This window comes from Argiope bruennichi, chromosome 1 (assembly GCF_947563725.1).
Source record: "Argiope bruennichi chromosome 1, qqArgBrue1.1, whole genome shotgun sequence".
In the NCBI taxonomy this organism is placed as follows: domain Eukaryota; kingdom Metazoa; phylum Arthropoda; class Arachnida; order Araneae; family Araneidae; genus Argiope; species Argiope bruennichi.
The window spans coordinates 119236386-119248939 of NC_079151.1; the positions used below are offsets into that span (position 1 = coordinate 119236386).

At 32.1% G+C, this 12554-nt stretch overlaps 1 protein-coding gene across 2 annotated transcripts in view; it reads left to right on the forward strand.

Moving 5' to 3' along the window:
• The window catches only part of LOC129968130 (feline leukemia virus subgroup C receptor-related protein 2-like), a 66938-nt gene extending 54900 nt beyond the window's left edge, over positions 1–12038 (forward strand). For both annotated transcript variants that reach the window (XM_056081959.1, XM_056081952.1), the window contains exons 9-11: positions 4831–4936; positions 8585–8696; positions 10859–12038. In XM_056081959.1, the coding sequence (XP_055937934.1) occupies positions 4831–4936; positions 8585–8696; positions 10859–10926 (286 nt within the window). In that variant the 3' untranslated portion in view covers positions 10927–12038. The remainder of the gene's footprint in view (positions 1–4830; positions 4937–8584; positions 8697–10858) is intronic.
• The last annotated feature ends 516 nt before the right edge of the window (positions 12039–12554 follow it).

Below are 12554 nucleotides of genomic sequence, written 5' to 3' on the forward strand. Positions count from 1 at the left end.
TAAATCTAATTTATGCTCTTTGATACGGAATTCTATGCTGATATATTAGTATGAAAACCATAATCCTAATCTTTATTATTCTAATGAATAATTTATCGAAGACCACATCTTCTTTATATTCATATATTCTGAAATTTCTCAAATCTTTGTTTCATTATCTTGTTCCGACGGGTTCATGGCCTAGGAGTAGCGAGTCTTCCTCGTGATCTGGACGTCGCGGGTTCGAGTTGTGGTTAGGGTGAGGTTGTTCTCTATGCTGTACTCAATCTGTGAGGTGTGTGAAAGAGCTGTGCAAGTGAGTGTCGTCTTCATATGAGCTAGAAGTCAGACTTCTGCCCTGGGGTGCTCGGGGATCTTTGCCCTCAGAAGCTACTGCATGCCTCTTTCTATTGTAATGCGGACACGACATCGTTATTATCGTATTCCGCAATACGTACAGTGGCTCAAAAAATTGAGAGTACACCTTACTTTTACTTGATAAATCCGACTTTCAGTATAATTAACACATTACCGGGAAGTGCAAACATGTTTTTATTTTTACACATAACAGATGGTTTAATTTAGAGTAAAAATAAAGAAAAAATCAACGTAAAATTTCTAAATTGAAAAGTTTCAGAAGTATTTTAAATAAACATACGCAGAATTTTGCCTCAAAAAATTGAGAATACACCAATGAAATTTTTGTAATATCACGCATAGAAACAAAGTGTTACTATTAAATTGCATATTTTTTGGCTCTTATAATGGCCTCTAAACATCATGGTACCGATTCGACCACTTTTTGGTGGTATCTGAAGATATTTTACACCATTCTTCTTGCAACACTTGTTTTAAATGGGTTTTGTTTCAATTTTGTGTTTTTGAACCACTATTTCGAGTGTGGCCCACGAATATTCAATGGTATTTATGTCGGGGTACTATGGTGGTGTGTGCAACTGCTGTTTAAAATGAAAAAGACACAATATTTTGACGTTACGTGCATTCTGTTTGGGGTCGTTGTCCTGCTGGAAAATAGAATTTCCTTCTAAACCCAAATTTTTAACACTTTTCTTTAGATTGCTGTGACCATATAGTTCATCCAACTTGTTGCAGAAACTTTTCAAATCATAGGTAGAAGTGTAAGTGCTGAAACTGTGCGAATTGCCATTAAGCAAGCTGGATATAAAAGTCGCACTGTTAGAGTGAAATCGTTCATCAGCTTGCAAATTCAGAAAAAGCATTTGAAGTTTGCAAAAACCCATCAATTAAAGACCAATAACCTTTGGAAGAAGCTATATTTAGTAATGGAAAAAAACTCAACATTTTTGGCAGTGACAACCATCGTATTGCATGGAGTAAGCCTAATACTGCTTTGGATCCAAAAAATGTACGTCCTGCAGTTAAACATGATGGTGACTCCGTCATGATTTGAGGTTGCATGGCTTCATCCGGGGTAGGAAATTTAAATTTTATAGATGGCATTATAAACGATTTGGTTTACTTGGATATATTTCGCAGCATCTAAAGGAAAGTGCTGAAAATTTGGGTTTAAATGGAAATTCCATTTTACAGCAGGACAACGACTCCAAACAGAATGCACGTAACGTCAAAATATGGTGTCTTTTTCATTGTAAACAGCTGTTACACACACCACCACAGTACCCCGACATCAATGCCATTGAATATATGTGGGCAACATTCAAAGCAGTGGTCCAAAAACACAAAAATAGAAAACAAAACCCATTTAAAACAAGCGGTGCAAGAAAAATGGGGTAAAATATCTTAAGATACCACCAAAAATGGATCGAATCGGTACCATGACGTTTAGAGGCCATTAGAAGAGCCAAAAGTCATGCAACTTAATAGTGACACTTTGTTTCTATGCGTGATATTACAAAAAATTTCATTGGTGTATTCTCAATTTTTTGAGGCAAAATTCTGCGTATGTTTATTTGAAATGCTTCTGAAACTTTTCAATTTAGAAGTTTTTCGTTGATTTTTTTTTTAAATTTTTACTGTAAATTAAACCATTTGTTATGGGTAAGAATAAAACCATGTTTGCACTTCCCCGTAATGTGTTATTTATATCGAAAGTCGGATTTATCAAGTAAAAATAAAGTGTACTCTCAATTTTTTGAGCCACTGTATATCTCCTTATTGTCTGATGTTTCGACGTCCAACCGGAAATACAAATACACGGATACAACGGAAGACACCGGAAACATAAATATTTTCTGTATTACATCCTGTCACGGCTTGTAATACCCGGCAAAAAGAACATGAAAAGACGTTTTAAATTCAAATATGTGGTCTGTTCTGCAACGGATTGCAAAACCCTCCGCGCTTTTGCGCATGCGTTAGGGTTTGTTTAATCCGTCAAAATAGGGGTGAAAGGAAAGATGAAAGGAGGTGTTTACATTTACTAGTATCTAATAGGGGAAATCCAAGGTCAAAGGGAATACCGGAAATGCTCTCATCCTTCCCCGTCTCACCCCTTAATGAGATGGAGTCGTCGAAATGTGGTCGTTTCAGAATCCGTTGACGAACAGTATACTTTTTTTGAGTTAGCTTAAGATAAACATTTTGTGCTAAAGAAATGGTCTGAACCCTTTCCCTTTCTTAATTAAATATCTTTCGAAATAATTATTTTAGAAAAGTTTAAAGTAGCACAGTTGGGGTAGGAATGGGCCTAGAAGGACATTTAATGGACTGTTTCAGAAGGATTCTTGTAACAGACTGATGATCAGATATATTCATTTTTTTTGTTTTACAACGAAGAATATTAATTATATCTTGTAGAGGTCACCTAATTCTACTACTCTCAATTTTGATACAACAGATGACGCTACTTTATTAACATTAAGGTATATTTCCCATGATCCTTCTTGAGAGACATTATTAGATCGCATTCTAAGTGAGTGTCGTGCACTTTTGTGTTCGTTTTTGTTTTGTCTTGGGAATTGTGGGACTAACTGAAACTCGTCTATTATTTTCATCTGTTTCATAAAGAAGTTATAAAGAGTCTCGCCCCTCCACAATTTTTTTTAAATTTTATTAAGAGTTTTTGTTTTGAATAGGTTAATCTCCTGTTCTCGCAAGAAGATGTCTAATTTTTGATCTCAGACAGTCGAGTGCGCTTTCAGTGTGAGGAGAAACACTAAATTGAAAGCAAGGCGCGAAGAAATAACGAAATTGTTGTAAATAACTAAGGTGGATTCAGACATTTTATTGCCTTGGGAAGTATGCATCATAAGACTAATCTCTTAATAAAACAGTCAATTTATTTTCCCATTTCAATACATTTGCAAACAAACTCCATATTATTTTTATATAATGTTTTAAGTATTATGAAAATATATGTGTTATTAAATATTTATTTATTATGATTCATTTACTATCATTATTCAATCCCCGGGGGGCACCTCGGAAAGAGTATGAGATGCTTCCGGTATGGTGGTTGAATCTCGCCACCCTGGAGGGACACAAAAAGGTGGGGGATCTAGCTCCTCCCATCGATGACGGGACGTACTTCCTTCGGGAAGGCTTGTACCGTGGCCGGTGATGGCCCTTAGGACAACCACAGTTCCCGCTAGTGTTGCTGTTGCGGCTGTCCGGTCATTCAGTATTATTTATCCGTGTGCCCTCGGGCGGGTCGGAGAGTCCTTGATATGACTTACTATCATTATTCTGCATTTTAGCTTGTATCAAATTTTGTTTAAGCAAATCTTGGCGTTAATAAATATTTTAATAACAAAGTGAAAATATAACAAGTGATAAATATTTTAATAACAAAAATGTTAAAGAAGGCTTATAACATTTTTAATCAACTTGCCTAACCACCCTCAGACCAACCACCTTAGGCAGGTACATAGTTTGTATATTCAAAAATTCACCACTGAATAAATTCGAGTAAGTTTGAAATTACCTAACTAATCAAATATAGCAAGGATTCAGAATCCGCCAATGAATAAATACGAGTACGTTGACGCCATCCGGTGATTTGAAGTGAAGTGAGCAGTGGACTGTACTTATGCTTAAACTTCTTTATTTACACTATATACACTGCTTTTGCGGCGAGTAGTTTATATAATACATGGCTGATTGCGGATGGCTTTGTTAAATCTTACAAACTGAAGTTGTTTGCAGCTTCTGCGGGGGCTGGGAACCCGATGCGGGTCAACGTTCTAATGAACCCCTGAAAGACTAGACCGGAAGGGAGGGTAAAGGGGTTGCTGTAATTTTCAGATTGCCAAGTTAAGCGACATTCGCTAGAAGACCACCTAAATAATCGAATAGACCAGAGTTCCTAAACTTTTAAACATTACAATACATTTTTTAGAAAGAATATATATTGCTACCCAGTTCATGATCTGCATATTGAATTTTATTTTTCAGTGAGCAAATTGAAGTAAAGATAAATTTACTAATTTTGATGCAGAAGTATTTCTGAATAATTTTAAATCTTTCGTTTTCTGGTGTTTTTTTAGAATATTCAATCCTTTTTATTTCTTGTTGAATTTCAAGAAGAAATCATGATGTAAGCCGAGCCGTATGCTAAGATCATTTTTTGTTTTAAAAAATATAAATTGTTTTAATTTAGAAAAATTCTAATAACATCAAGTAAATGTTCACTCTAATCGATTTTGCTCTGGAAGAAATTTTATAAATTTTTCTATCCTTTACTGTAACTTTGCTGATAATTTCTCATATATTAAATAGTAAAGGTTCAAATTAAGAATTGACGTATCAAAATGTTATCACTATTAATATTCTCTTTCTAGTTAAGCATGAAATGGTCATTCTAAACAATCGCTTCTGAATATTTTTAATATTTTCCATACTTTTTCTCAGGTTTTTCTTAACAAGTTTTCTACCCATCGGTTTCGAATATGGTATCGAGGTGACTTATCCACAGTCTGAAGCGATCTGTGCATGCTTGCTCAATGCATCAACAATGGTAAATATCAGATTGTGTTTTTGCTTTATATTGTGTTTCTTTTTTTTTTATATTGAATATTTTTCACGAAACTATTTTAATTACAAATTTAGTTATCTATTTGCACATCTTGTAAATCAAATGACACCAAATTCATATCATATTTCATGGAAAACTAAATGTACTAGCACTTAATAGATACTAATTCGTAACAGTCTATCAAAAAATTACACGATTACTTCTTATTTGCTCGCAGTGTATAATAATTTAAATCAAAACATATTAGTTGATGTATTAAATGTGTCTCCTTAAAATTATGTAAATCATTTTGACATCAGTAACATATAAATCATATTTGTTCAGTTGCTTCATTGGATTGATGATTGCTAAAAATATCAATAAAAAATTTTGTGTAATTTGTTTATAATAGCTTTATCAGCAAAATTTTCAACTTCAAATTTCAGTAGACATATAACTCAGCTATTTTAGAAGCTTTACATCATTTTGTACACTGTGCTATTATTTCCTTAATTTTCTGCCGGTATCTTTAAACATTCTATTACACCAGGGGGCACCACAGAAATGAGGATGAGAAGCTTCCTGCATGTTGGTTGGTTCTCTCCACCCTGGTGGGTATATAAATATTACGGGTCGGCTACCTCCTATCGATGACGGGACGTGCTTCCCACGGGAAGGGTTGCTTTGTGGCCGGTGATGGTCCTTAGGACTCAACTTTCGTCCTTACCAATGCTACCAAGGCAGACTGATCAGTCATATTTAATTTGAATGCTTTTAATTAAATATGACTGATGGAGTAGCCAGTGTGGTTATGCATTCAATTATATTACGAGAGAAATAAATTGTGTTTAAAGATGGATTTTTCATCACCCTCTACTATGAAGTTAATCCTTAATTGTAAGTCCGACAAAATTAAAAAAATTTTTTAAAGCATGTCTCATTCATCATGGAAAAATAAACCACTTATTCATATTCCTCTCATCAATAAGGGGGAAAATGCTGGGATGAAATATTAGTAACATCTGTGAAAACGATTTGTATTTCACTACAGCAATGAAGTATATTATAAAATATATTTAAATATTTTTTAAAAATTAATTAAAAGTAGAAAAATAGTTGTATGGCCAAAAATGATATAATTAAAAAAAAATGTTTTTAATCATGAGATCTCTAAAATATTTTCTGGTGTTATTCATTAAAAAAAATTTAAAATTTTGTTTAATTTTTAAATAGTTAAAATTTTAATTAAATTTAAAATAGGCTTAGTTAATTGCACAGTTTTATTCAGAAAAATAGTCATGTGCCAAGTGTGATTGCTTTAGGACAAATAATATATTCCGTAGAAGAAGAACACATATGCAGATTCATTTTTATTAGTAGTAGATTCGATTTCTTATATTAGAACCATTCGAATCTGAATTTTATTTAATTCATATTTTTTTTCATACTCATACTTTTATAACTGTATCGAATCTTACTTCATTAACAATTTTTCAAAGAATTTTTTTTTCATCATCTTTTTATAAATCAAGGATTTTCTAGAATTTTTGCAATCCCAGTTGATTGAACGCGCATAAAAACATTTTCGTTTCTGATCGAATTTAATTGCTGAATTGATTATTTGCTTTTTTTCTGCTTGTTTCATTGCAATTGTTTCCAAAATAAAAAAAATATATTATATCAATATTAAAATATTACTCTAGAGAAATATTTAAATATTTGCTTTTATTTTCTCTTGCATTTTAGATAAAATTACTATCATGTGTATCCACTTTTTTTTTTAAAATACCGGGATTCGATGAGCTTTAGTTTAGTTTGTTTAGTTTAGTTATATTAACGTCCCGTTTTAAAGCAACACTAGAGCTAATTAGGGACGGAAATCGTAATTTTGAACCGCGGGCAGATGACGCGGACGACACCTGAGCTGGCACCCCTCTCTCCACACCACACCAGTGGAAGGATAATTAGCCCGGGCGAATTTAACGTGCACCAAACGCGCTTACATGACGGTTCTTCGGTTGAATCGGGTCACGAACCTAAAACCCTCCGGTTCCGAAGCCTAAACCTTACTACTGCGGCCCCGATGAGCTTTACTATTTAGTTGCATATTTTGGAACTACTGGAAAGAAAAAGGTGAAATTTCGAATTGAATTATTTCACTCGTTATTTTTTTCTAATTGACATCAGAATTTTTTAATGTTAACATTCAGTAATATTTAGTGTAAATAAGTTTAATAATTAACTAAAATTTTAAAAATATGTAATATTTTAGACCATTTCTATATCTTTCTCAAAGAGTATCCAACAATTAACGAACTTCAATTTTTTGAGGCTTCTTTTGATTGGTCTGAAATAGAAATATTCAAAGTTTCACAAAGAATTAGTTTTTGCTTAAAATTTTAGAGTGTCATGATTATTTAATAAAATATGGCCAACAGGATCGAAAAACTATACAGATTGCTGAATTTTGTAATCTTTTACTGCAACAGCTTAATTTTTCCTGACAATATAATAGATAATATGAAAAAAAATACTGTAATTATATATAAAAAGTACTGTAATTGCTGTAATAATGTCGAACTGTAAAAGTATTGTAATAATGTCGAATGATATCGATCTAGAGGAATTCTGTCTGTCTGACCTCTGAGTACAGAACATGGCGCCTACAAAATGTTAATATTTAGATGGATATAATTTTGATACAGATTTAGTGTTTCCCAAACAAACAACATGGCAATGCCCAAGATTCATTTAATAATTGAATTTAAAATAGCAAATACATGGGAATAAGAAATATTTAAAAAAGAGTTTTGAAACTTTCTCTTATTAAAAATTACTTCTAACTTGAAAATTGATTCGAGCTTTTTCTGTTTCAAAAATTGATTCAAATGGTTTAATGGTCAATGGAGATTGAAAATAACTGGTTACCGTCATATTCCAAGTTATAAACATGTATTCAAGATGCCAATTAAGATGTACAATTAACTTTTGCATCCTTTTTCAAAAACTGTTAGTAATTTATTCAAAAAGTTTTATTCGGCATTTAAAAATCATTTGGGACAGTTAACAGTCCATTTCTTCAGTGCAATATATTTAATTTAGTACAAGTCATTTAATTTAAAAATAAAGAATCTTCATAAGATTTTGTATAAAAGAATTTTTTGCACTTAAAAATGTTATATTCATTTATAAAGTATTTATTTTACTGGGACTTTAGTAATCCGACGAGAGCTAATATTTAATATACTTTTCTTTTTCTGGTGTGATGTTTACATTATGTAGTTTCAACAACTGATCTACTTTTATTAATATAATGAATAATAATTATATTAATATTTATAATTATTTGTTAAGTTATTCGTTCTTGAAATTTCACTCACACATAAGGAAAAAAGAAAGTTTTACCGATAAATAAATAATTAGTGTTTTGTTGCACAAAAAAATAAAATAATTTTGCTCCGAGAAAAACAATATATTAGCTAGTATTAGATAAAATATAATTAATTTCATGGTATTCAATGTTTTTCTTATTATATGTTGAAACATTATATACATTTTTCTAATGTTGAATCAAATAACATCTCTCCAAAAAATTTATCATATTTGATATCAAAATTTCAAATTCCATCGTAATTTTTTTTTTATTTTCAGTTTTTTGGCCTTATTTTAACTGAAATGCTGTCCCATATTCTTGAGAGCGAAGGCCCTCTTTCATCAAATGCTGCACTCACAGTAATACTGTTTTTGTGCTGCGTGTTAGCAAGTAAGATAAGTCTTTATTGATACTATAATGCTACATTTTTCTATACTCATATTTCATTCTCTATATTCATACTGTAATGGTATATTTAACCTACTTATTTCAACTTATTTATGGATTAACTGATTTAAATTAATGTTTCTAAAGTTATTATGTGGAACAATTTTATTTGATAAAACAGCGACCACAATTTTTGTTATGATTTACTTGGCAAATTTTTATTGTATTTTAGGAAATATATAATGTCTATTTATATATGTACAATTAGGATATAAATTTAAAACCTATATTTCGAAGCTTCCTTTGGAGCTCTTAAAAAGACATGCTTTCACCAGTTTTTTTCACTCGTCTCCTATGCAATTGTTCTTGTCTCTTCACTTCACTTATTTTTTATTTTGGTCGTGAAATAAGAATAGGGAGGTTATGGCGTAACATCCACTATAGTCCAAGTATTGGTTAGTCGTTTATGTATTTTTAAAAATTAGCGGGTTTTAGCTGATGATTTCTTGTAAGCATTGATAATAGTTAAATCATGTTAATATCATGTTTCGAATTTTTGAATTAAAAAAAAAACTTCCTTTTTTTAAATTTAGACTTTTACATATACCTAGACCCGGGAGGGGGGCACCTCGAATTGAGGATGAGATGCTTCCGGCATGGTGGTTGGATCTCGCCACCCTGGAGGGTACACTAATAGGTGGGGGATCTGACTCCTCCCATCGATGACGGGACGTACTTCCTTCGGGGAGGGATGTACCGTGGCCGGTGATGGCCCTTAGGACTAAACCACAGCTCACGCCAATGTTGCTGTTGCGGCGGTCTGGTTATTCAGTTTTTATGGTTTAAATCCGTGTGCCTTTGTGGCGGGTCGGAGAGTTAGATGCTGACTGTACCTAGACCAGCCAATGTTACTGTATTGTACTGATGTAACCTGAAAGTTATTGAACATCTCAGATATTGAATCTAGAATAAATATTTTTTATCATAAAATTAGAGGGTTCTCAAGTATGAGTTTATCAGGCATTTGAAACATAGAAATTATCAATTCTGAATACCGGTTGAACATATGTTTGGTTCGAATCTCTTTCATAATTAATCCGAAGTCTCAACTTCCAGTCGTTGAAACATTTTTAGATACTCAAATCAACAACCTTCCAATAATTACCGCACTAACTCCCAGAATGTCAGCGGGGTTGCGGTGGCCTGGTGGTAAGGTCTCGGAACAGGAGGATTTACGGTTCGAGACCCTATTCCACCGAAGAACCGTCGTGTAAGGGGGTCTGTTGCACGTTAAATCCGTCCTGACCAAACGTCCTCCCGCTGGTGTGGTGTGGTCTGGAGAGGGGGGTGCCATCTCAGGTATCGTCCTCGTCATCTGATCGCGGTTCAAAATGACGAAGTCCGTCCCAAAATAGCCCTAGTGTTGCTTCAAACGGGACGTTAATATAACTAAACTAACCCAGAAAGTCAGCAATCATATCTGATGTTTTGTGGCGTCATGTGCCCACCTGTGTATCTCGGCCACATTTGGAAGCATCTACGAAAGTAACTGATATTGTTAAGAATTTAGATTGGTTTTTTTGGGGGGGGGGCATTTTATTCAAGTAATGGAAATATCAAAATAGATCTACATTTTGTCTTTCCGTAGAGCAAGACCTTCGCTTTATTATAAGGTTAATTTCAATAAATTAATGTCATAATAATGATTCCACTAAAAGAACGATAAAGCTTCTCATTTGAATTAAAAATTATGTTAGAAACTAATGACATACATTTTGGCTGTACATATCATTGAAAATCGGAGGGTGGAAAAAAAAATGAAAGTTAGCAATTAAAGTTTCAGATTTCGTTTTTGATTTCAGTTTCAATTATGGCTGCTCACGTTACCGGCTTGCAGTCCATTCTGGCAGATGCACTCTGATTGTTCGGAAAATGTCACGTGATAGAAGAAAATACTTTCTATTTGAAGAAGAAATACTTTCTATTTATTCTTACTTCCCTCACTTATGGGAATCGGCTGGATGATAATTAGCCTTATCAGCTGCATTATCTTTATTATAAAATAAAGTTAATGCAGAATATATGCATTTATCATTAATATTTTGCTAATGTGATTTTCTTTAGCTTATGCGAAGCATTAATATTTTTTTCTTTGTATTTTTCAGATTTTATGACAAAGGATTACAAAAGAAGCAAACAGAACGCAGAAATTAATGATTCTGTCTCAAAATGAAAGAACGAATAGAAAGAACGAATCCCCTGCACAGTCCCAGCATTTTGAGTAATGGATTCTCTATATGTTTTCATCTCATTATTTATGTAATCATACTCATCATATGCAATGCATGAAACGACTTTTTATGAATGTGTATTGTATTTTGCTGTGTGAAAGTTTCACGTATAAGCATTATAAGTTACAAAAAGAAAATATATTAAAGCTTAAAATGAAGAATTGGCTTAGTAGAATATTTATTTGTAAGCAATACATCTTCAAATATGAACCTCTCCGAGAGATCTCCTAGCTTATGAAATCTGAAGAATGTATAACGCTCTAATAATTCTGATCGCTGCTACAAAATAAATGGATATCTTTTCTAAAGCATTTCCATTTTCCAACCCCAAGTCTTAAGTTATTAACTTAACAGACTTTTTAAAGTCTCTTAGAAAGTGTATTTGAGTCCATGGGACTTGGTGGATATCAAGCCTTCATCTCATTTTCTTTAAATCTAAAATTTACAAACTATGTCCAAAATTTAATTATTAATATTTTTATTGGTTTTTTAATCATTATAACTTTTTATATCGAATATAAATTTAAGTTATAATAATAATTTTTCTAGTATTTCAAAATTTTCGTTCTTAAATATTTTTAAATTCTGATTTCCCTTCTTCCAATACAAAGTCTTTGAATTGGCTGTATTCCATTTATTCGTTTATGTATGATTAGGTGATTATTGCTTAGTTATTGAATTTCAAATATATTAAATATTAAAGTTACCACCAAATAGTTAAGTTACTTAAACATAACTATTAACCTCCCTTAAGTAATAAAAGTTCTTTAACCTCTTGAAATATGAATTTACTTAACTTCCGAATTAGATGGTATATCCTGTAGGTGGCAATTATTATCCTGTAACAATACAAGGGCATTTTAAGAATGATGCATTTTGAGTGATTTTTGCATTTTAAATTGCTTAATATTTTTCACTTTAAGTTTTAAAATTGAAAATTTAATAATTTGTTCTCTAAGTCAAATTCGTCATTGTATGCGAAGGCTTTAACAAGACATTCCTCTTGATGATACATTAACGTTTAGAAATGATTGAAGAGACTCAGAATTATATGTAAGCGTATTTATTTTAAGGTAATAAAATATGAAATACAGAAGATAATTTTGCAATTCATTAGACACCATTACATGACATAAATGCACAATAAAAACATAAAATTGCACCTACAGAGTTTTACATATATTCAAAACTAATTGCCTTTTGTAACCTGCTGGTTATATTGATTATATTTCATTTCAGTTTATGTTATTTCGCTGGGGATATTGGCTATATTTAATTTAAATCATTTAGATATAACTTCATGATTCCTTCGTCACATTGTCAGGCAAAGTCTTATTATTTTAAATGTCTTACTTTAGTTCTATTTATTTTGTATATGAACCTTTCTAACGGAGGCAATACCATTACATCATAGGACTATTAAAACTTATCTAGTTCATCTAAATTTCGTGCTGTTGTAATTTCTCATTTTTATCTGTCTTGTGAACTCACACAGATATTAAAAAGAATCCTTCATCCTTAGCTTTCAATAAAAGAAAACTCTACAATTAGATATTTGGTGCAATAAGAA